Here is a 26,081-nt window from a genome sequence, read left to right on the forward strand (position 1 = left end):
TCAGTGCCTTTAAATATTCCTGTTACAGTGTGCGTCGTCAAAAGTTGCCATTTTACTCAACAATGTAGAAAAAAAGACATTAATTTATCAAAAAGGGTTATTCCGAGTGTAATGAGACACTGCTAGATTCTGATGATAATTAAATATTCTTGATGCCTGTAAAGAGAGCAGTTTCAGTGACTCCCCCTTGCAGACCCTGCAGGGGTCTGATAATAATTGAACGTTCCTTATCCCTGCAAGGGGTGCAGTGTCAGGGACTCCCCTGTACAGTAAATGCTGAAGAAAGGATAGATTTTCTCAGTGAATGTGTCGGTGAAAGTGAACAGATCAGACAAATCATCAGCGTCGTATATCGTCACTTGTCCTGCGTCATAATCTAAGTGAACTCCGAGCTTCTGGGGACTCGTTTTCAGGTCAAGAGAAGTGGCGGGCGAGGTCTGAGCGTTGTACCTCCCGCTCCACAGCTCCACAGCCCAGACTCCATCCTTCGGGTTCAATGCATAAAGTTCCTTCCTCGGCGCAGACTCCCGTGCCACTCCCACTCCCCAACCCGTGTTGTTCCCCACTCCCACCTCCCAGCAATGCGACCCCGCTGTGAAGCCCTCGGACCCCAGCACGCAGCGCCAGTTGCTGAATCTTTCCGGGTTGTCTGGAACCCGTTGCTTCCTCCTGGTGACTGTTACTGTCCTGCCGTTATCAGATAGAAAGAGCCAGGGGTTTGCCGTTTTTGCATCCAGGATCAGAGAAGCAGGAGCTGGACCTGGAAAAAGACAGACTCGCATTACAATCGCTACTTTCACGACGACCAGACGTCTCAAAGCGCTTCACAGCCAAAGAAGTACTTTTGGAGTGTCACTGTTGTAATGTGGGAAATGCGGCAGCCAACTTGCACACAGCAAGCTCCCACAAACAGCAATGCAAGAATGTTCAGATAATCTGTTTTTTTAGATTTATTTGAGGGATAAATATTGGCCCCAGGACACCGGGGATAACTCCCCTGCTCGTCTTTGAAATAGTGCCATGAGATCTTTTACATCCACCTGAGAGGGCAGACAGGGCCTCGGTTTAACGTCTCATCCGAAAGACGGCACCTCTGACAGTGCAGCTCTCCCTCAGCACTGCGCTCTCAGCCTAGATTTATGTGCTTCAAATATCTGGAATAGGGCTTGAACCCACAATCTTCTGACTCAGAGGCAAGGGTGCAGCCAGTGAGTCACAGCTAGAAATATTGAGTATTTATTGCTTGTGAGACAAATACACGGACATTTCTTCTCTGCAAGTTCCCCCACCCTCCCCCCTCACCCTCCCCACCCTTCCCTCCTCCTGTCTGTAATAGTATTGAATGTTAACTGGACCGGAGTAAAGCCACTACAGATAGCCCACACACACACAGATTATATGATGAAGTAGATTTTCCACTTGCCGCCTGGCTGTAAAACTGAAGGTGGGGGATAATTTGAACTTCTCACGGCGATGTAAACAGGCAGGCGATGAAATTGGCCATTTTTTAAAAATTCATTCACGGGATGTGGGTGTCGCTGGCAAGGCCATAATTTATTGCCCATCCCTAATTGCCCTTGAGAAGGTGGAGGTGAATTGCCTTATACAGCTGAGTGCCTCGCAGGGCCATTAAGATTGCTGTGGGCCTGGAGTCACTTGTCGGCCAGACTAGGTAAGGGCTGGCAGATTTACTTTCCTAATCAACATCAGTGATGGGTTTTTCCTGGTTTCACCATTACTGAAATTTAAAATTTAAATTCCCCAGCTGCCATGGCGGGATTTGAACTCACATCGCTGGATCTTAAGTCTCGGTTTTGGGATTATTAATCCAGTAACATTACCACAATGCTACCCATGGATGAGCACGCAAAACTGACAGACACGACAGGCCCGATATTCAGTTCTACTGAAATCTATGTGACTCCGCTCATTTTCGGTCCCTGCCCGTCTCCACTCCACATCTCCTGGTTACCCGCAACAATAGACAGGATCGACACGGAGGACAATGCAGGAGGGAATGATTAGAGATCACTGAGAGTAGGTGCTGTGCAGAGCATCTGAAACAAAATCAAATTGCACCACATTCCCTGATATGATCGCATATATTGTGGAAAATATTAAAACCCGGAACTTACAATGATCTGTCAAGAACCTTCTTGACAGATCCTCCGCATCGCCGAGAAATGGACATCCATTGGCGGAGAGTTGGCTATTTGCCCAACTACCACCCAGTGAATGCCAGTGAAACTCGTAGGCCTGGTAAAAGCAGGCTTCGGGTAAGGGTGAAAATAAATATTGAAATAAAATCTTTTAAATCATTTTAACATTTAAAAACCTGTAAAATAAGTTTGTGTTATTTTTGGCCCCTTGAAAAATGTTTAAATTTATTTTAGAAATAATAACATTTTGGTTTTAAATGTTTAATTAAATTGTATTTTAATTAATTTTAGACATGTAATGATTTTTTTAAATTTCAGTGCTGTAAAAATTATTTTTGGGGGGATTCATATTATGCTTATAGGGATTCCGTATGTAAATGAAATCCCCATAAGCATAGTGGGAATCCCCTTTCTGATTGGTTGGGCCAGCCCACATGATCCCAGGGATGCTTGCGAACCACCTGAGCCCTGGGATAGGTGGGCATTTACACAGGCCGACGCATAGAGGCCCAGGAGCGCGAGTCGTCCTGGATCCAGGACCATCAGGCAAATGTAAGAAATCATGAATTGGAAGAAATTGTGAATTATAAAAGAAAGTGGTGTGAGAAAAAGGAATGGGTTTGCCTAGCTCAGGGAGCCAGGATGAATTGATGAGACAGAACAATTCTAATCATGACAGACAAAGGTTTTCACAGAGAGCTCGGTCACAAGGGCATAACATTGAAATAGGCCTTCACAAGTGGTCGAGCAAGGAGCCTTGTGATAAACAAACTGTACAAGAGAAGGTAACCAGAGAGCCAAACAAGAGATAAGCAAAGGAATTATCTCATGGGGTGGGGGAGGGCTTTCATCTGAAAGTTGAGACAAAGAACTTGACAGACCATTGGGCACCTTGGTTTGGGAAGAGCCCTTACAGGTTAGAGAGTCCTGTCCATCTTCTATCCCAGGCCCACCCCTAAAAAGAGAATAAAAGAGATATCTAAAGAGCCTTTAGCACAGACGGTGGAGAGAAGAGCTGTTTGCGCACACCAGTGTCTGTCCGATCGGGACCAATACCAGCTGCTTGTCACAGTTGTAAATCTACTATGTCTATCCTGATTATGTGTTGTCTTTGACTATATTTGAACTACCACTCGTTAATGAAATGACCTATGATTCCGAAGACCCTTTTGGGTAATCTGTGTGTGACCTGTGATCTAAATCTTACATAGTTGCATACTTTTATTGTGGTTGGGAGGCATACACCCGTCGGATGCCTTCACTCACTAATTCAGGCCCATTGTTTCTTTATTACTTTGTACAGGAGCGACCTGATCGGGCGGTGAGCGACCTAGGAGAGGTGAGGGTTCGGGCCCCAGAAGAGGCAAGGTCCCAGAGGTAGTAGGGGGACGGCCCACAACTGAGGTCTATGGACTGTAGGAATATGTGTGCGCACTAGGCCCGTGCAGCAGAGTTTGGTCTCCAGTCGTCTTGGTTAACTCTTGCCACTGGACCAAGACCTAGCTCTGTGAAGCCCGTGTGGTGGCTGGTGTGCAATGGCCACCCCACCTTAAAAGAATCCACGCACAGGCATCTTTCACCCTTCAATATGTAGTCTGGGACCTGGAATATCAGCTCCTTCATTGAAACCCTGTGAACTCATCCCTTTTTGGTGTGGAAGCTGGTCATCCTCGATACGAGGGACGACCTAATACTACTACTATTGAATAATTATTCATAATGAATTAAATATTTTTAATTTACCTCGTTTTTGAATACTTTCGTTCATAGAATCTATTTAAAATAACAACAACTTGTATTTATATAGCGCCTTTAACGTAGTGAAACATCCCGCTTTACAGGAGTATTATGCAATATAAATTTGACACCGAGCCGCACAAGTAGAAATTAGCGTAGGTGATCAAAAGCATGGTCAAAGAGGTAGGTTTTAAGGAGTATCTTGAAGGAGGAAAGAAGGTAGAGGGACAGAGAGATTGAGGCAGGGAGTTCCAGAGCTTGGGGCCTCGGAAACAGAAGGCACAGCCACCGACGGTTGAGTGATTATAATCAGAGCTGCTCAGGAGGGCAGAATTAGAGGAGCACAGATATCACGGGTGTGGGGGTGGGGGGGCGCGGTTGTGGGGCTGGAGGAGTTTACAGAGATAGGAAGAGTTGAGGGCATGGAGGGATTTGAAAACAAGGGTGAGAATTTTGTAGTCAACCGGAAGCCAATGTAGGTCAGCGAGCACAGGGGTGATGGGTGAGAGGGATTTGAAAATAAGGATAATAATACCAATATATGTCGACAATATTTCACCAAATTTACTACCTGCCCAACTGAAACACAAAGGACTAGAAGTTTGCCTTTGACAGTGTCGGAAAATGAGCAGGATCGCATCGGTCGGCCATTATACACCCCGCCCCATATTGAGTTCGACTGACTTCACTGTCAGTGAATATCAGACAGGAGGTATAAGGGGAGACCCGAGCAATGCCACCCATTTTGCTGCTATTGCTGAAGATAAATTTCTGCCACAACCTTACCCGGGCTGACGATCTTTGACATTCGTTTCCAAGCTACGTAATCCAGAGGGATCTTGAAGTCCACTAGCCTGAGATCAGAACAATTTGGTTTGGGTTTTTTAAATGCGACCCTGGAACTGTAAACATGATGAATTTAATATCGTTTAAAGAACCGCTTCAATTATTTTCTTAAGTAAAATGCTGTGTTGTTAGAGCGCTGTTTGCAATGATTCCGCTACTTTTATTGAAATCCAGTGGTCATTGTTGCATATTTAAATGCTCGATTGTTGAGAAGAATGGATTTGGTAAATTTAAAACTGCAACGTAATTTAAGAGTGCCGCAAACGTGAACAAAAGTTACATAGAATTTACGGCACAGGAACAGGCTATTAGGTGCAACTGGTCTGTAGCGGTGTTTATGCTCCACACATGTCATTTCTGACTCTAATTCCGCTAACCTTATCAGCCTAATCATCTATTCCTTTCTCCCTCATGCACTTGTCTCGCTTCCCTTTAAGTGCACCTCTGCCATTCGCAACACCCGCTCCCTGTGGCAGCGAGTTCCACATTCTAACCACTCTCTGGGTAAAGAAGTTTATCCTGAATTCCTTATTGGACTTATTAGTGGCTACCTTATATATTAATGACTATCTTGTATGTTAAAATGCTCAGAGGACATAGCGTAAGATATCAAAGGAACTGGTCAATAAGAGAAATATTTAAAAGTTATGATGGCATTTGAGAAACAAGTTGGTGAAAGGCACAATCCATAGGTTTTATTTTACTCTCATTATTACACAAAGGGAAGAGCTTAGAAACGAACTAACATTGAAGAAGGTATTGGCAGTCCATAGGCACAATAGCATTATTTCAAAATAAGAAAGATTACGAAGAGAATCGCAAAATATATTAAGGACAGTAGAATATTCTACAAATATATCAAGGAAAAGGGAGTGATAAATGTGAGGTAGGGCCCTTATGGGAGGAGAGGATAGTGAGTCGGTAGAGGATAAATAAAGGTACAATCTCAAATCCAACTGTCCGAAAATCGGAATTGTTTGAGAAAATCCCATTCAATATTCAGTGAAATAAAATCCCAAATTATTGTCAAAAACCGGCAGGCCGGACGAGTTAACGGCTTCACTGCTATGTTTTAAATGGCGCGCAATCGGTCCAAGCCTTGCTGAATGACTCTCGATCCGACCTGACCCTCGACCCGACCTGACCCATGCCACCATTCCGAAATCCAGAAAAATCCAAAAACCGGCACGATCTCGGTCCCGAGGTTGCCAGATTTGAAACGCTGTAGCTGTACAAATTGGTGGAACACTTAACGATACTTCATTTCAGTGTTTACAAAAGGGAAGGTTTTAGGGACGAGCTTCATTCTGGATTGGCTGAAAGTGAGATGAGCGATATTATAATGAATAAAACGGTATTAGAGAAGTTATTTAAGCTAAAGGATGACAGAATGCCAGAATCTAAAGAAATACATCCAAGGATCCTGATGGAAATGGGATGCGGGGGGAGGGCGTAAGAACAACAAGCGACCGATGTGATATCACCTTTTTGGAATGCCTGTCATGTTCTATCATCCTATCATGTTTCGGGAGCTGGAGGGAGAATTACTCCATTCTAAACCATTCAATTAACATCAGTTCTGTTTTCAAAATAGTTTATAAACCATTTTTGACAGTGCAAATGATTTATATTTAGGGTACATTGTTCTGAATTCACAGCAGCCAATTGTTGTACATATGCGTGTGTTGCTCACTATCACCATGCATTCAAATTAAAGTAATGGAAATTATGGTTAGTGAACACAATGTCCTGATATGTGCAATCAGTGGGCAAAGCTCTCTCTGTTAGCGTGAATTTGGAAAGTTAGCTCTCCGCAGCAGTCCATGCACGCATGCAGCAAGATCTGGACAACATTCAGTCTTGAGCTGATACGTGGCAAGTAACATTTGTGCCACACAAGTGCCAGGCAATGACTATCTACAACAAGCGAGAGTCGAACCACTGCCCCTTGACATTCAATGGCATTACCATCTCTGTCAGGAGTGTGGTCACATCAGGAGTGTGATGGAATACTCTCCACTTGCCTGGATGAGTACAGCTACAACAGCACTCAAGAAGCTCGACACCATCCAGGACAAAGCAAGCCACTTGATTGGCACCTCATCCACAACCTTAAACATTCACTCCCTCCACCACCGGCGCACCGTGGCTGCAGTGTGTACAATCTACAAGATGCATTGCAGTAACTCGCCAAGGCTTCTTCGGCAGCACCTCCCAAACCGGCGACCTCCACCACCTAGAAGGACAAAGGCAGCAGGCGCATGGAAGCACCATCACCTCCTCATTCCCCTCAAAGTCACACACCATCCCGACTTGGAAATATATCACCATTTCTTCATCGTCGCTGGGTCAAAATCCTGGAACTCCCTCCCTAACAGCACTGCGGGAGAATCTTCACCACACGGACTGCAGCGGTTCAAGAAAGCGGCTCACCACCACCTTTTCAAGGGCAATTAGAAATGGGCAATAAATGCTGGCCTTGGCAGCGATGACTACATCCCAAGAATGAAAAAAAAAAACATGGTATGAAACCCAAATGCCGTGAGACCCCAGGGAGCCTCGCCCCACTGTTCTAGCTCGGAGTCTGATTCCAGGCTGGCACTGCAGGTTTTACACCAGGTCAAAGTGGGGTAATTGGTTCACACAGATGCTCAGCTTGTATTGTAAATGCATCTTTGAGTGGCAAATTCATCAGCAGATGGAGAAAGTCTAGAGTCTGCACCCCCCCCCCACCCCAGCAACCCCCCTCCAACACCCCACCCATGTAGAACTGTACCTTTAACAGAGCCAAATAAAGCAGTAGAAGAAATAACTAGAGAAGCTATATAAAATTACACAAAATAACCGCTTTGTTACTTTTCTAAAGTAGTTAACATATTGCACCCCAAAAGCGGAGAGGAGGAGAAATGATTTTACGCAGCGAGTTGTGATGATCTGGAATGCACTGCCTGAAAGGGCGGTGGAAGCAGATTCAATCGTAATTTTCAAAACGAAATTGGATAATTACTTGAAAGAAACATTTGCAGGGCGACAAGAAAAGAGTTAGGGGAGTGGAATGAATTGGTTCACTCTTTCAAAGAGCCGGCACAGACAAGACCAAGGGTATTCAACATTCAGGAAGGATAGAATAAAAGGAAAAGGTGGGGTAGCATTGCTGGTTAAAGAGGAGTTTAATGCAATAGTTAGGAAGGACATTAGCTTGGATGATGTGGAATCTATATGGGTAGAACGGCAGAACACCAAAGGGCAAAAAACGTTAATGGGAGTTGTGTACAGACCTCCAAACAGTAGTAGTGATGTTGGGGTGGGCATCAAACAGGAAATTAGGGGTGCATGCAATAAAGGTGCAACAGTTATCATGGATGACTTTAATATGTATATAGATTGGGCTAACCAAACTAGAAGCAATACAGTAGAGGAGGATTTCCTGGAGTGCATAAGGGATGGTTTTCTAGACCAATATGTCGAGGAACCAAATAGGGGGGAGGCCATCTTAGACTGGGTGTTGTGTAATGAGAGAGGATTAATTAGCAATCTCGTGTGCAAGGCCCCTTGGGGAAGAGTGACCATAATATGGTGAAATTCTACATTAGGATGGAGAATGAAACAGTTAATTCAGAGACCATGGTCCAGAACTTAAAGAAGGGTAACTGTGAAGGTATGAGGCGTGAATTGGCTAGGATAGGTTGGCGAATGATACTGAAGGGGTTGACAGTGGATGGGCAATGGCAGACATTGAGAGACCGCATGGATGAACTACAACAATTGTATATCCCTGTCTGGCATAAAAATAAAAAAGGGGAGGTGGCTCAACCGTGGCTATCAAGGGAAATCAGGGATAGTATTAAAGCCAAGGAAATGGCATACAAGTTGGCCAGAAATAGCAGCGAACCAGGGGACTGGGAGAAATTTAGAACTCAGCAGAGGAGGACAAAGGGTTTGATTAGGGCAGGGAAAATAGAGTACGAGAGGAAGCTTGCAGGGAACATTAACATAACGTAAGAACATAAGAATTAGGAACAGGAGTAGGCCATCTAGCCCCTCAAGCCTGCTCCGCGATTCAACAAGATCATGGCTGATCTGGCCGTGGACTCAGCTACACTTACCCGCCCGCTCCACGTAACCCTTAATTCCCTTATTAGTTAAAAATCTATCTATCTGTGACTTGAATACATTCAATGAGCTAGCCTCAACTGCTTCCTTGGGCAGAGAATTCCACAGATTCACAACCCTCTGGGAGAAGAAATTCCTTCTCAACTCGGTTTTAAATTGGCTCCCCCATATTTTGAGGCTGTGCCCCCTAGTTCTAGTCTCCCCGACCAGTGGAAACAACCCCTCTGCCTCTATCTTGTCTATCCCTTTCATTATTTTAAATGTTTCTATAAGATCACCCCTCATCCTTCTGAACTCCAACGAGTAAAGACCCAGTCTACTCAATCTATCATCAGAAGGTAACGCCCTCATGTCCGGAATCAGCCGAGTGAATCGTCTCAGTACCCCCTCCAAAGCTAGTATATCCTTCCTTAAGTAAGGCGACCAAAACTGCACGCAGTACTCCAGGTGTGGCCTCACCAATACATTAAGATGGACTGCAAAAGCTTCCATAGATATGTAAAGAGAAAAAGGTTAGTGAAGATAAATGTAGGTCCCCTGCTGTCAGAATCAGGGGAAGTCATAATGGGGAACAAAGAAATGGCAGACCAATTGAACCAAGTACTTTGGTTCGGTATTCACTAAGGAGGACACAAACAACCTTCCGGATATAAAAGGGGTCAGAGGGTCTATTGAAAGAGCTGGCGGAAGTTATAGCAGATGTATTCGTTATAATCTACCAAAATTCTCTGGACTCTGGGGAGGTACCAGCGGATTGGAAAGCAGCTAATGTAATGCCTCTATTTAAAAAAGGAGGCAGACAAAAGGCAGGTAACTATAGGCCAGTTACTTTAACATCTGCAGTGGGGAAAATGCTTGAAGCTATCATTAAGGAAGAAATAGCGCGACATCTAGATAGGAATAGTGCAATCAAGCAGACGCAACATGGATTCATGAAGGGGAAATCATGTTTAACTAATTTACTGGAATTCTTTGAGGATATAACGAGCATGGTGGATAGAGGTGTACCGATGGATGTGGTATATTTAGATTTCCAAAAAGGCATTCGATAAGGTGCCACACAAAAGGTTACTGCACAAGATAAAGGTACGCGGAGTCAGAGGAAATGTATTAGCATGGATAGAGAATTGGCTAGCTAACAGAAAGCAGAGAGTCGGGATAAATGGGTCCTTTTCGGGTTGGAAATCAGTGGTTAGTGGTGTGCCACAGGGATCGGTGCTGGGACCACAACTGTTTACAATATACATAGATGACCTGGAAGAGGAGACAGAGTGTAGTGTAACAAAATTTGCAGATGACACAAAGGTTAGTGGGAAAGCGGGTTGTGTAGAGGTCACAGAGAGGCTGCAAAGAGATTTAGATAGGTTAAGCGAATGGGCTAAGGTTTGGCAGATGGAATACAATGTCGGAAAATGTGAGGTCATCCACCTTGGAAAAAAAAACAGTAAAAGAGAATATTATTTGAATGGGGAGAAATTACAACATGCTGTGGTGCAGAGGGACCTGGGGGTTCTTGTGCATGAATCCCAAAAAGTTAGTTTGCAGGTGCAGCAGGTAATCAGGAAGGCGAATGGAATGTTGGCCTTCATTGCGAGAGGGATGCAGTACAAAAGCAGGGAGGTCCTGCTGCAACTGTACAGGGTATTGGTGAGGCCGCACCTGGAGTACTGCGTGCAGTTTTGGTCACCTTACTTAAGGAAGGATATACTAGCTTTGGAGGGGGTACAGAGATGATTCACTAGGCTGATTCCGGAGATAAGGTAACTACCTTATGATGATAGATTGAGGAGACTGGGTCTTTACTCGTTGGAGTTCAGAAGGATGAGGGGTGATCTTATAGAAACATTTAAAATAATGAAAGGGATAAACAAGATAGAGGCAGAGAGGCTGTTTCCACTGGTCGGGGAGACTAGAACTAGGGGGCAGAGCCTCAAAATACAGGGGAGCCAATTTAAAACCGAGTTGAGAAGGAATTTCTTCTCCCAGAGGGTTGTGAATCTGTGGAATTCTCTGCCCAAGGAAGCAGTTGAGGCTAGCTCATTGAATGTATTCAAGTCACAGATAGATAGATTTTTAACCAATAAGGGAATGAACAGTTATGGGGAGCAGGCAGGTAAGTGGAGCTGAGTCCACGACCAGATCAGCTATGATCTTGTTGAATGGCGGAGCAGGCTCGAGGGGCTATATGGCCTACTCCTGTTCCTAATTCTTATGTTCTTATGTCTAGTAAGACGGAGGAACTGAGGGAAATCCTTATTAGTCGGGAAATTGTGTTGGGGAAATTGATGGGATTGAAGGCCGATAAATCCCCAGGGCCTGATGGACTGCATCCCAGAGTACTTAAGGAGGTGGCCTTGGAAATAGCGGATGTATTGACAGTCATTTTCCAACATTCCATAGACTCTGGATCAGTTCCTATGGAGAGGAGGGTAGCCAATGTAACCCCACTTTTTAAAAAAGGAGGGAGAGAGAAAAGAGTGAATTATAGACCGGTCAGCCTGACATCGGTAGTGGATAAAATGATGGAATCAATTATTAAGGATATCATAGCAGCGCATTTGGAAAGAGGTGACATGATAGGTCCAAGTCAGCATGGATTTGTGAAAGGGAAATCATGCTTGAAAAATCTTCTGGAATTTTTTGAGGATGTTTCCAGTAGAGTGGACAAGGGAGAACCAGTTGATGTGGTGTGTTTGGACTTTCAGAAGGCTTTCGACAAGGTCCCACACAAGAGATTAATGTGCAAAGTTAAAGCACATGGGATTGGGGGTAGTGTGCTGACGTGGATGGAGAACTGGTTGTCAGACAGGAAGCAAACAGTAGGAGTAAATGGGCACTTTTCAGAATGGTAGGCAGTGACTAGTGGGGTACCGCAAGGTTCTGTGCTGGGGCCCCAGCTGTTTACATTGTACATTAATGATTTAGACGAGGGGATTAAATGTAGTATCTCCAAATTTGCGGATGACACTAAGTTGGGTGGCAGTGTGAGCTGCGAGGAGGATGCTATGAGGCTGCAGAGTGACTTGGATAGGTTAGGTGAATGGGCAAATACATGGCAGATGAAGTATAATGTGGATAAATGTGAGGTAATCGACTTTGGTGGTAAAAACAGAGAGACAGACTATTATCTGAATGGTGACAGATTAGGAAAAGGGGAGGTGAAACGAGACCTGGGTGTCATGGTACATCAGTCATTGAAGGTTGGCATGCGGTTAAGAAAGCAAATGGCATGTTGGCCTTCATAGTGAGGGGATTTGAGTACAGGGGTAGGGAGGTGTTACTACAGTTGTAAAGGGCCTTGGTGAGGCCACACCTGGAGTATTGTGTACAGTTTTGGTCTCCTAACTTGAGGAAGGACATTCTTGCTATTGAGGGAGTGCAGCGAAGGTTCACCAGACTGATTCCCAGGATGGCGGGACTGACATATCAAGAAAGACTGGATCAACTGGGATTGTATTCACTGGAGTTCAGAAGAATGAGAGGGCATCTCATAGAAACGTTTAAAATTCTGACGGGTTTAGACAGGTTAGATGCAGGAAGAATGTTCCCAATGTTGGGGAAGTCCAGAACCAGGGATCACAGTCTAAGGATAAGGGGTAAGCCATTTAGGACCGAGATGAGGAGAAACTTCTTCACCCAGAGAGTGATGAACCTGTGGAATTCTTTAGGCCAATTCACTAAATATATTCAAAAAGGAGTTAGATGTAGTCCTTACTACTAGGGGAATCAAGGGGTATGGTGAGAAAGCAGGAATGGGGTACTGAAGTTGCATGTTCAGCCATGAACTCATTGAATGGCGGTACAGGCTCAAAGGGCCGAATGGCCTACTCCTGCACCTATTTTCTATGTTTCTATGTTTCTAAATGGCTGTGTGATTCCACAATTCTATGAAAATGATGTGACAATCGGTTTTATTCAAATATTGTGGCAGGGGAATTATGTATGACCGAATCTGAAACAATCGCCAATGGTGAAAATATTTTACATTAACAAAATAAGCTACGGGCGAGAAAAGACCATTAGACCTATCAAAATGTTTTGCTCCATTGCCCAGACACTTCTGTTGCAGTATATTCAGCTGCCCTATCAATGTAATGCAAGGGATTGTTCCACTATTCTTCCCAGTAGATTATTCCAGACGGTTATCACTCTTTCAGACAATCAGTTCCTCCTATTAAATGTATTAAGTTTAGTTTCACTGATGCAAATGTGTGTCCTTAGGGCTTCCCTTGTTTTATTTCAACTAATGTTTTGTTATCATTTGGTATCTTGCATGTTTGATCAGAATCCTCCCCTTTAACTGGCTGCTTTGCAACATGTGGTCAATGAGCTTCCCCATTATATCCTCGTCATTCCCATTTGCACTCGGGGTGATTCCTGTTGCCCACAGCTGCACCTTCTTGAGTATGCATTTCAGCTGTGAGTACCCAAGTTGAATACAATACTCAAGATTTGGGGCGGTAAAGTTTGCACCCGGGAATAGTTTGCGCCTCACTCATTAAAATTGGGCAGCTGGGCCCCGAGTCTGGAGCACAGCGCTAAGGGAGGCGTTGTACACCTCTCTTGGGCGTTAGTATGGGGAAATCCAGAGCAAAAGAGCTCCGAGAGATGCCTGGAGGGGGAAAATAACCTGGAAAAAAACCCCACAAAAACATTCTCAATACGTTGCCCACGCCAGCGCAACATAAATCGCAAAAAAAAGTTAAAAGAAAAAGCAATCACACTTACCTTCGGAATGCATTACGTACCTCTCTGCAGTCAGTGTAGGTTGGACCCGTATTTACAGGCGGCCACTGCGGGGCATACGGGTTGGGCGGCGTGTCGGTATCACAACCAGGGGTGTTGCACACCGGCACAGCTCTTCCAGGCGGCGCTGCTCGACACCGCCGCAAAACCGGCCCCGAAAACCTCCGCGGGGCACCGGAAGAGCTCACCGCCACCATTGCCGCCGCTCCGGGGTGAATAACGGAGCGCAGAAAATCCGCCCCATGATCTCTTCTGCCTTCCACCCTATCACAGACCGTCCCTTTTGCCCTTTCCTTCCCTCAACCCCCTTTCCCTGCCCCTGCACCTGCTTAAGACCTGTTATATCTCGAACCTTTTCTAGTCCTGACAAAGGGTCTCAGACCTGAAACGTAAACTCTGTTTCTCTCTCCACGGATGCTGCCTCACCTGATGAGTGTTTCCAGCGTTTTCTGATTTTGTTTGTCTGCAGTCTGTGTTTGACTGCAGTCTTGTACATTTTGCAGCCATATTAATAAGAATATATATCTAAGCTAAATGGCAAAAGATTGAAGGTAATTGGCAAAAGAACCAGATGCACGATGAGGAGAATAGTATTTGCGCAGCGTGTTGTGATCTGGAATGCACTGCCTCAAAGCAAGATCGACGCTTATTCAATAATAACAATCAAAAGTGAATTGGGTAAATACATGAAGGGGGAAATTTGAAATACTACGGGGAAAGGGCAGGGGAGTGCGACTGATTAGATAGTTTTTTTCAAAGAGCTGGCACAGATGATGGACTGAATGCCTCCTCCTGTGCTATGTTATATACTTCTATGCTTCCATGACTATTCACAGGGTGATATGCACCAGGGATTTAGTTTGTAGAAAGAAAAATATCACATACCTGTCAATAATCAACTTGACGTCCTGAAAAAAAGAGAATAGAACATTTTACAGGGAGACAAATTTTAAGCAGTTGTAGTGTATCTGCTCAATGGGTTATTTGCTCAAGAATTCACATTTGCTGTATATAACTTGCTGGTTTATTAGCAAAGGTTTAACAATCAACTGAACCAGACCAGTTCATCCACCAGGCTCACAACTGCACGCCTCTGAACCTGAACTTAATTAGTTGGGGTTTTATGGAGTCGTGTGAACATCACGTGACTGGCTAAGCCACAGCTCCACAAATTTTGCAGTCGAGTATCCCGCATTTGGGGATATTGCAGGCGTCAGCACACCCGAAATGCAATGGGCTAGTTTCATCATGGGAGCACTCAAATTCTTGATCATCCTGCCAGGTAAGTAAAACCTGTGAGCATACTCACAGGTGCATACATTGCAGCAGTGAATATTTTTTTCAACAGAATGGCAAATTATCTGATATCATCCGTTTTACACAATTGACAAAAGTAAAATTTACACCTGAAGTACTGTGATAGGTTCCAGCGCTGAACTAAGTGTATCAAGAAAGAAATACTTGCATATATATAGCGCCTTTCATTACCACTGGACGTCTCAAAGCGCTTTACAGCTAATGAAGTACTTTTGGAATGTAGTCACTGTTGTAATGTGGGAAACGCGGCAGCCAATTTGTGCACTGCAAGCTCCCACAAACAGCAATCAGATAATGACCCAGATAATCCAGGACACCGGGGATAACTCCCCATGCTCTTCTTCAAAATAGTGCCATGGGATTTTTTTTACATCCACCTGAGAGAGCAGATGGGTTTTCAGCTTAACATCTCAGCTGAAAGACGGCACCTCCGACAGTGCAGCGCTCCCTCAGCACTGCACTGGAGTATTAGCCAAGATTTATCAGCTCAATTCCCTGGAGTGGGACTTAACTCCACAACCTACTCAGTCAGAGGCAAGTGTGCTACCCACTGAGCCACAGCTGATGCGTGAAAGAGCAAGGCATAGAAAATTTTCCCGGGGAGTAACGCAGAACCGGCAGAAACACATGGACCACCTATTTTATGCCCTGCCCCATTATTCAGTTTAACTGAACTCAATGGAGCTGAATATAGGGCAGGGTCGAGAAGAGCTGGTTGAAACGGTCCTACCCTTCATGGGCTACTTCCTCGGATGACGTTCTACCCCCAGGGATTTTACTTAACTAAAATTCATTGGTTTGTATTCATAAATTTGAATAAATTCACCTACGCCATTAATTTTCAGTCCCTGGTTGCAGCAATAAATGCAGGAAATTTGAGATCACCTTGCCTTCACTGGGGGGGGCGGAGCTATGAAAGCCAATTGTTTCAGTTTTGCTGAGGGCTTCTGCAGAGCAGTGAAAAAGCTCCAGGAAATGATGACATGTAAGCAATGCCATAAATCATTGGGTTTCTTTACCTTGTAAAGCAAACACAACACTATAGACGCGCCAATACAATGGTGCTGATCTCCAGGAAATACTAACAACCTCTCAGACATCTTGTTGGAATTTTTACAGAAATCCACAATCATTTTCTGAACCTTAGGGGAATGGTAGCATAGTGGTTATGTTACTGGACTCGTAATCCAGAGGCCTGGACCAATGATCGGGAAACAAGTGTTCACATCCCACCCCGGCAGCTGTGGAATTTAAATTCAGTTAATTGAATAAATCTGAAATGAAAAGCTAGTATCAGTAACGGTGACCGTAAAACTCCCAGATTGTTGTGAAAACCCATCTGCTTCACTAGTGTCCTTTCGGGAAGGAAATCTGCCACTCTTACCAAGTCTGGCCTTGGCCTCCATGTGACCCCAGTCCCACAGCAATGTGATTGACTCTGACATGGCCTAGCAAGTTGCTCAGTTGTACCAAACTACCACTCGGACTGCAGCGGTTCAAGAAGGTGGCTCACCACCACCTTTCCAAGGGCAATTAGGGATGGGCAAAATAAATGCCGGCCTTGCCAGCGATGTCCACATCCTATGATCAAATTTTTAAAACATCTGCCATCCATTTTGTCCTAAAATTACCGTAATAATTCGGTCATAGAAACATAGAAAATAGGTGCAGGAGTAGGCCATCTGGGCCTTCGAGCCGGCACCACCATTCCATAAGATCATGGCTGATCATTCCTTCAGTACCCCGCTCCTGCTTTCTCGCCATACCCCTTGATCCCTTTAGCCGCAAGGGCCATATCTAACTCCCTCTTGAATATATCCAATGAACTGGCATCAACAACTCTCTGCAGTAGGGAATTCCACAGGTTAACAACTCTCTGAGTGAAGGAGTTCCTCCTCATCTCAGTTCCAAATGGCTTACCCCTTATCATAAGACTATGTCCCCTGGTTCTGGACTTTCCCAACATCGGGAACATTCTTCCTGCATCTAACCTGTCCAGTTCCGTCAGAATTTTATATGTTTCTATGAGATCCCCTCTCATCCTTTTAAACTCCAGTGAATATAGGCCCAGTCGATCCAGTCTCTCCTCATATGTCAGTCCTGCCATCCCAGGAATCAGTCTGGTGAACCTTCGCTGCACTCCCTCAATAGCAAGAACATCCTTCCTCAGATTAAGAGACCAAAACTGAACACAATATTCCAGGTGGGGCCTCACCAAGGCCCTGTACAACTGCAGTAAGACTTCCCTGCTCCTATACTAAAATCCCCTAGCTATGAAGGCCAGCATACCATTTGCCTTCTTCACCGCCTGTTGTACCTGCATGCCAACTTTCAATGACTGATGAATCATGACACCCAGATCTCGCTGCACCTCCCCTTTTCCTAATCTGCTGCCATTCAGATAATATTCTGCCTTCGTGTTTTTGCCCCCAAAATGGATAACCTCACATTTATCCACATTATACTGCATCTGCCATGTATTTGCCCACTGACCTAACCTGTCCAAATCATCCTGCAGCCTCTTAGCGTCCTCCTCACAGCTCACATCGCCACCCAGCTTAGTGTCATCTGCAAACTTGGAGATATTACACTCAATTCCTATACATTGATGTATATTGTAACTGACATCTGAATTCACTGTTCTGACGAGCATTATTGATTGGAATTAGCACCTGTTTTTAATTTAAGTGGTTTATTTCTGTTGCCACAAACTGTTGTACCTGCAGCAGTTCAATCTCTTGCAGACTCAGCCTCCTCTGTATATCTGTTATCATTCGGCGAATGGTATCACTCTGTTCTGAAATGTCGTTCCTGCTTCCTTCTATCTGCTGCATCAAGGCCCTTTCCTCTTCTTCCAACTTCCTTTTCAGGGCTCGCTCCTCTTCATTTAGAAACTGGTGTAATTTGCCAAATTCAGACAAAATCTGCTGCCGCAGATTGTCCCCTTGGATCTGGATGAAGCAAACAGAGCATTGTTAAACACAGAGGGATAGGAATTCAACACAGGCAGTGGCACAACACGGAGAGAATTGGCTGCCCGTTCGGAGTTAGGTAGGCTAATGGTAGGTTGGCCTTCATTTCAAGAGGATTTGAGTACAGGAGCAAGGATGTCTTACTACAGTTATACAGGGCCTTGGTGAGACCACACCTGGAGTATTGTGTGCAGTTTTGGCCTCCTTACCTAAGAAAGGATCTCATTGAAACGTACAAAATTCTGACGGGGCTGGACAAACTGGATGCGGGAGGATGGTTCCCCTGGCTGGGAAATCTAGAACAAGGGGTCACAATCTCAGGATACGAGGTAGGAAATTTAGGACTGAGATGAGGAGAAATGTTTTCACTCAGGAGATGGTCAACCTGTGGAATTTTCTACCACAGAAGGCTGCGGAGGCCAAGTCACTGAAAATATTTAAGAATGATAGATAGATTCCAAGACACAAAAGGCATCAAGAGGTATGGGGAAAAAGCGGGAATATGGTGTTGAGATAGAGGATCAGCCATGATCATATTGAATGGCGTTGCAGACTCGAAGGGCCAAATGGGCTACTACTTCTCCTATTTTTTATGTTTCTATGTTTTTATACGCAACACCTGATGTTACATGGTACATCAGTCATTGAAGGTTGGCATGCCGGTACAGCAGGTGGTTAAGAAAGCAAATGGCATGTTGGCCTTCATAGCGAGGGGATTTGAGTACAGGGGCAGGGAGGTGTTGCTACAATTGTACAGGGCCTTGGTGAGGCCACACCTGGAGTATTGTGTACAGTTTTGGTCTCCTAACTTGAGGAAGGACATTCTTGCTATTGAGGGAGTGCAGCGAAGGTTCACCAGACTGATTCCCGGGATGGCAGGACTGACATATCAAGAACGACTGGATGAATTGGGCATGTATTCACTGGAGTTCAGAAGAATGAGAGGGGACCTCATAGAAACGTTTAAAATTCTGACGGGTTTAGACAGGTTAGATTCAGGAAGAATGTTCCCAATGTTGGGGAAGTCCAGAACCAGGGGTCACAATCTAAGGATAAGGGGTAAGCCATTGAGGACTGAGATGAGGAGGAACTTCTTCACCCAGAGAGTGGTGAACCTGTGGAATTCTCTACCACAGGAAGTTGTTGAGGCCAATTCACTAAATATATTCAAAAAGGAGTTAGATGTAGTCCTTACTATTAGGGGGAATCAAGGGGTATGGCGAGAAAGCAGGAATGGGGTACTGAAGTTGCATGTTCAGCCATGAACTCATTGAATGGCGGTGCAGGCTCGAAGGGCCGAATGGCCTGCTCCTGCACCTATTTTCTATGTTTCTATGTTTCTATGTTCAGTCCATCGCAGTTAGTGAAAGAATAGGCCTAGAAATTGGCCGCCTTTGCGCCTTCAATTATCGCCTCCAGGTGATGATAGCGGGGCACTAATAACTTACTGAACCGGGCGTGGCAAAATAAACGACTCCCGCTAAATTCCCCGTGAGGTTTGCGGCGGCGGTAACCCTGAGCGCCACGACCTCCTGCGACCGTGACATCATTGTCCTGCGTTTCTCCCTAGTCGCACCACGGACCCGAACTTTGGTTCTGCTACCCCTGCAGCATCGGCGGACGACAACGCCGGCAGTTGCACAAGGCGTTGTTCAGGAGGCCGGGAGCTTGGGGGAGGGGGGCGCAATTTACAGGGGATGTTGGTGCAGGAACGAAAAAAAAAACGGTGGTAATGCGTGTTCAGAATTTTCCTCGGCCGCGATCAGTCCGCCCGGCCGTCTGCCGGAGTGCTTGGGGCTGATTGGGCCAGATCGCGGCTGCCGTCGGCGATGAGGCACATCATCCCAACGCAAAGCCTGCAGCAATGGCCCCTCGCTTTAAGGGAGAGAAAGAGCCTCAGATCCCGGCAGCATTGCACGGGACATTGTGCAGCGCTGCACCGCTACCGCTCCTCCTGCGAGGTTTAGCATTCCAACGGAGGTTGTAGCACTTGAATTAGCACGCCTCTTCCTTCCTGGCATGCTAACATCCAATTTAGGGAAAGCTGAGCATCATTGGCGCCTGGTGCTAATTTTTAGTTTCAAAAATTAATGCCCCAAGTCGGGCGCCACCGAATTTCTCCGCCTTAAAAGCAAAACGCTGTTGTAAATCACTCCCCATCGGCCCCTGACTGTCACACAGGGTCGGACAGGAGACGATGATACGATTATATCGGTTAAAGCAATGCAAGTAGAGATTCCCCTGATAGCTCAGGGAGTTCAGCCAGTGAGGACTTGGGCCATAGCGACACGTTTCCCAATACTGGGCCTCGCTTAGTTGGCTGATCTCACCGACAGTGGCAGCCGGGTGTGATATTTGGCCCCATCAGCCCTGATCCCGGAAGGTGGAACATCACCAGAGCCACCGCTCCTCATCGTTATCCAGTGATGCACTTGTTCAGTAAGGAAACTATGATATCCAGATGGCTTCAAACTGCTTACCGAAGTTCGTTGTGAAAGTTGACACATCAATAATTGTCACTGGTTCATGGTCGGCTGGGGACAATTTTAACTTAACCCACCGTCTGGAAACTGACGATGATTGAGTGCAATGCTGATTTTATACCTCGCCTGATTTTACTCTCCATTGAAGTCAGGGGAGAGTAATGTCGGACGGGATGTAAAACCAGCATTGCGCCCGATCCCATGGGATTCGTGCCCAAACCCATTAATATCACCTCAGAACCAGGTAGATGTACCCTATTGTTGAGTGATCAAACCAATTTCAACTGCTTGTATTTATTAGAATGAGAAGGCTGTCACACCCTTAGATTGTAAAGTATCAGCTGTGGCTCAGTTGGTAGCACTCTTGCCTTGGAGTCAGAAGGTTGTGGGTTCCAGGGACCTGAGCACATGAATCTAGGCTGACACTCCAGTGCAGTGCTGAGCGCCGCACTGTCAGAGGTGCCGTCTTTCTGATGAGACGTTAAACCGAGGCCCCATCTGCTCTTTCAGGTGGATGTAAAAGATCCCACGGCACTATTGTGAAGAAGGACAGGGGAGTTATCCCCGGTCTCCTGGCCAATATTTATCCCTCAATCAACATCACTGCAATAGGTTGACCTGGAAATTCCGGGTCCATACGGAGTGTGTATGGACCCGGGAAGGCTTTGCAAAAGCCGGTTTTCAGCGCACAATGCACATGCGCTGAAAACCAGCTTTTCCGATCACAGATCATCCGCATCTCGGGTGCGAGGACATTTGCATGGGCAAGATTGCAGGATTTACCCATATCTTGGCCAGCAAATGTCCTCAAAATTCTTGCGTCTGATAAAAATAGGCGCATAGCCTACTTTTACAGGCACAAGAGTTTTAAAACATACAAAGATATAATTAAATTAAATTTGAAAAACACATTTTATTGTTGAAAACCCCACCCACTAAGGTAAGTTTATTTTTAACCCTAATTACAAAACTTTTTTGAAAAATCGGAAAAATATATATTTAATTAATTTTAATTATGTGAGGTTGTGTTTTTGATTTTTTATTATGTTGTTTAGTGTGCTTGGTTTTTGTTTCTCATTAACAGCAATGAGAACTTGTAGATACGGAGTTCCCATTGCTATTAATGAGAAAGCTGTGGAATACTGTACCTGATTGGCTGAGCAGTCACACGTGACTGCACCTTCTGCGTGGGAACCTGGAGGACGGGAGCATGCTTTGCTACGCGGGGAGAGAAGGCCTCCCCACCGGAATCCCACGCTCCTCCGCGACCACGGTATTTTCGTAGAAATGTTTCAGATCGGAGGCGATTGCCCGCAGAAGCCTCCGACCGCAATTTCTGGGCCATTATCTGGCCATTATCGCATTGCTGTTTGTGCGCAAATTGGCTGCCACGTTTCCCATATTACAACAGTGACCACACTCCAAAAGTACTTAATGGGCTGTAAAACACTGTGAGGTGACTGCTGGTTGTGAAAGGCGCTGTATAAATCCAAGTCTTTCTTTTAACGAGACTAAATGGAATGCAAAGAAATGAGCATCACTCTGTGTCACCCACAGGATGTGTTGAAAAAGAAGCAGTGGAGTGAAATCTATAGATTTCTGCTATTGTTTTTTTGAATGAATAAATAATACATTGCCCTGGGCCTGGACGAGTTACTAAATATAGTTTTATCGTATAAAGTTAAATGAGAAAGGGAAGCAGCAGCGATGTGGAACTTGTGCCTGATTATAAAGGCCCAGTTTAGATGATTGGTTTCATTTTCCACTGGCACGAAAGCATCCAGAATTCTGAAGAATTGAAAAGTTTGTTTAAATCCAAAACAGGCTCACACACAAATCGTCTGAAAGACGCATTCCCCCAGAGTTTTGCTTCCAATTCAGCAGTTAAGCACTTGGCATTGGTACTTCTCTGCAGCTGTTCCCCAAGTTGATATTGGGAATTGGATAAAGGAAAAAGTTACAGGTCTATGAGGAAGGATCAAGGGAGTGGAACTAATTGCTGGATTCACTAATCAACCCAATAGAGTATTCAGGAGAAAATCTTTACCTAGAGAGTGGGTGGATTGTGGAACTTGCTAACACATGGAGTGGTTGAGGCGAATAGCACATATAACTTTAAGGGGAAGCTAGATAAGTGCATGATGGACCAAGGAATTGATAGTTATACTGATAGAATGAGATGACTTGGGATAGCAGAGGATCATGTGCAGCACAGACCAGATGGGCCGAATAGCCTGTTGGTCTGCTGTAAATCCTGTGTAATTCAATTGCTCATTCAAAGAGCCAGAACTGACACTATGGGCTAGACTTTCCTATCATTTTCGGTGGGTTCTCGGCAATTTTCTCGGCGGTACAGCTCTTTTTCTGCCCGGCCAAAGTTTCCCCATTATCTTTTTAGTGGTATGGCCCAAATCTGAAAATGCCCGCTGGGACCAAATCGCTGACGTGTACCGCCGGGAAAATCGCCAGGGCGTAAGTTTGGCCTCAACAGAAGCCCATCCAGATTGCCAAGGGAACCGCCCTGTGAAAGCTGCTCAAACAGGGGCGGTAGATGAGTACTCTGCAAAGAAAGTTAAGTTAAAGGTTCTTAATTGCTGTTTTAATTTTGTTTTAATAAATAATGTGTAAAAGTGTCTTGGGAATGCTTTTTACCTTTTTATTTTTTTTTGTGAAAATTTTCTTTTTAAGTTTTCCTGCCTCCCTAGGCCCAACCGCAGCCTCAGACTAAATTTACAAAAAAAACCCGCCCGTTTTACTTAGTTTCCCCTTAACCGCCGAGAAAACCGCCGAGAATAAAGCTGCAAGGCCCATTTTCTCGGCAGGCGATTAGTTTTAACATAAAAGTGTAAATTTACGTCAGCGTTACGTACCAAACATTAGCGGTTTTTCTGGTTGAGCTATCGAGCGCTGAGGGACTGTTGGCAAAGTCTAGCCCTATGGGACAAATGGCCTCCTTCTGTGCTGCATGAGCCTATGATTCTATGATAATGTGCCTGGGAAATACAGGGCGACATCTCACCTTCAGTTTGATTAGATGTCCTTCTTCTTCACTCTGACTTTTAGAAATGTCTTCAATTTGTTTCTGAAGAAAATCTAGCACCTTTAGTAGCTTCTCCTGAAAAGATTAGACAGAACCATCACCTGGTGTCGTCACATTGTTTCAGGATATTCCATGTAACAAAAGCAACAAGAACAATTTGCATTTATATATCACCTTTAATGGGAACGAACACAGGACAGCAGGCGACCAGGAGAATACCACGGAATTTCAAAGTCACACATTCCTACCTAAGTAATGTTTGCCTATTAAAGCTATGTTATGTGTTGCATAGCCCACTGCTTTTAGCAACAGATAAACCATGGGCCCGGGACTCTAGCTCTGCATTCACGGGGGACCATTCTAGCTTTGACCGTTAGTGGAAAACGGGCACTGTCGAGGGAACCGCCCGTTTCACACCACATCCAATTGCCTTTTCCATTCAAGTCAACGGAAGGCCAAAGCAAAATACTGCGGATGCTGGGAAATCTGAAATAACAGCAGGAAATGCTGGAAACACTCAGCGGGTCAGGCAGCTAGCTGAGTTAACATTTCAGGTCGCTGAACTTCCGTCAGAAGTGGAAGAAGCTGGAGGTTGAAGAGCTTGGAAGCAAGTGCGGGGGCAGGGGCTGGGGCAGGGGGCAGGGGGAGGGAGGGAAGAAAGGGGAGGAGGGGGAGGAAAGAACGGAAACGGTCTGTGAGAGGGTGGAGGGCAGGAGTGATTAAATGACAAAAGGTATGACTGCAAAGCAAAAAGGGAGCAGTAATGGGACACGTAAGAACACAGGTTAATCTAGAGGAGGGGCAAATGGGAAATGCAAAACCTGGAAGATGATATTGGGTGCGGGGCGTATAGTAGGCCGCCAATTCACGGAGCGAGATGTACATCAGCGGAAACACCTCAACAACAAAATATTTATATAGCGCCTTTAATGTAGTAAAACGTCCGAAGGTGCCTCACAGGAGTGTTATAAAACAAGACAAATAAATTTGACACCAAGCCACAGAAGAAGAAATTAGGGCAGATGACCAAAAGCTTGGTCAAAGAGGTAGGTCTTAAAGGAGGAAAAAGAGACGGAGAGGTTTAGGGAGGGAGTTCCCAACCTCGACCATATACATGCAGTGAGGAAGGCTGTACCTTGTAGATCTCAGCCGCTTCCTTTATGGGACTGACTGCGTGATCCCTGTGATCCCGGGACATTGAACACACCACACAGATCGCCCTCTGATCGTCCTCACAGAACAGCTTCAGCTTCTCCTCGTGCTCTTCACAGCGGAGCTCCCTCTCTGCCGGTTTCTGACCCGAGCTCAGTTTCTTGACACTCTTCACGATGTTGGAGGCGAACCGGTTGGGCCTGATGTTCCTCTGCAGAAACTCGGTCCGACACTGCGGGCAGGTGACCTTCCCTGCTATCGGCTCCCAATACTGCAAAATACAGGCTCGGCAGAAGTTGTGGCCGCAGTCTATGGTCACCGGGTCGGCGAAAAATTCCAAGCAGATTGGACAGGTAACTTCGTCTTTCATTTTTTCTAATTCCTTACCAGACGCCATTTCACCACAAGCCATCTGGTGCACTTTTTTGCTTTCACTTTCGTAGCAAACCAACCAGGTGGGAGGAGCTAGTTGAATGGTTTATTAAAGGGACAGTACACAGCAGATGTTTCTCGAGGAATATATTGCTAGGTTACAGGCGCTATATAAATGAAAGTTGTTGTTGTTGTGTAGTAAAGGAATTCATTTCAGAGGCACCTCATACCCGTGCCAGTTTTTAATTGTAGGACACACTACTGTTGTCTATTCAAAATATGATTATTATTCGGGACATTGACATGGGGTAGAAGTTATGCTGCGGCTGTATAAAATTCCAGTTTGACCACACCTGGAGTACCGTAAGCTGTTCTGGGCACCACACCTTAGGAAGGATATATTGGCCTTGGAGGGAGGGCAGTGTAGGTTTACCAGAATGCTACCCGGACATCAAGGATTAAGTTACGAGGAGGGATTACACAAACTAGGGTTCTATTCCCTAGAATTTAGAAGGTTAAGGGGTGGTCTGATCGAAGTTATCAAGATATGAAGGGAAACAGATAGGGTAGATGGAGAGAAACTATTTCTGTTAGTTGGGGAATTTAGGACGAGGGGGCATAGTCTAAAAATTAGAGCCAGACCTTTCAGGAGTGAAATTAGGGAACACTTCTACACACAAAGGGTGGTAGAACTTTGGAACTCCCTTCTGCAAATGGCAATTGATACTAAATCAGTTGTTCATTTTACATTGGAGCTTTCTGTTAACCAAAGGTATTAAGGGATATGTGGCAAAGGTGGGTATATGGAGTTAGGTCGCAGATCACCATGATCTCACTGAATGGCGGAGCAAGCTCGAGGGGCTGAATGGCCCACTTCCGTTCCTATGTTCCTGTGTCCTATGACAACAAAGACATCTTGGGACTCAGTCTAATTTTACCAGCTGGACGACAGCACACCACCGCCAGGGAGGGAAAAGAAACAGATGATGGCTGTCATGTATTCAACCAGCATTGTAACCCATGTATAATCTGACCGAAGTTGTACACTGTGAGAACAATGACCACTAGGTGGGAGACACTCCTAACCTGGACCGTCAGGTATAAAAGGGGAAGCTCCACCCACCTTCAGCACTTGAGTGCGAAG

The 26,081-nt window shown here is 45.2% G+C and overlaps 1 protein-coding gene across 1 annotated transcript; it reads right to left on the minus strand.

Annotated features, from left to right (window-relative positions):
* LOC139230423 (E3 ubiquitin-protein ligase TRIM39-like) lies at window positions 1-24,963 on the minus strand. Its single transcript, XM_070862259.1, has 6 exons — window positions 24,549-24,963; window positions 23,393-23,488; window positions 17,639-17,869; window positions 14,487-14,509; window positions 4,683-4,798; window positions 1-760 (listed from the first exon to the last, which is right to left on the minus strand). Exons 1-6 carry the CDS (start codon window positions 24,960-24,962, stop codon window positions 228-230), a joined length of 1,413 nt encoding a protein of 470 aa, XP_070718360.1. The 5' UTR covers window position 24,963; the 3' UTR covers window positions 1-227.
* Window positions 24,964-26,081: the final 1,118 nt, after the last annotated feature.

Source organism: Pristiophorus japonicus, chromosome 19, assembly GCF_044704955.1.
Source record: "Pristiophorus japonicus isolate sPriJap1 chromosome 19, sPriJap1.hap1, whole genome shotgun sequence".
NCBI classification, from domain to species: domain Eukaryota; kingdom Metazoa; phylum Chordata; class Chondrichthyes; family Pristiophoridae; genus Pristiophorus; species Pristiophorus japonicus.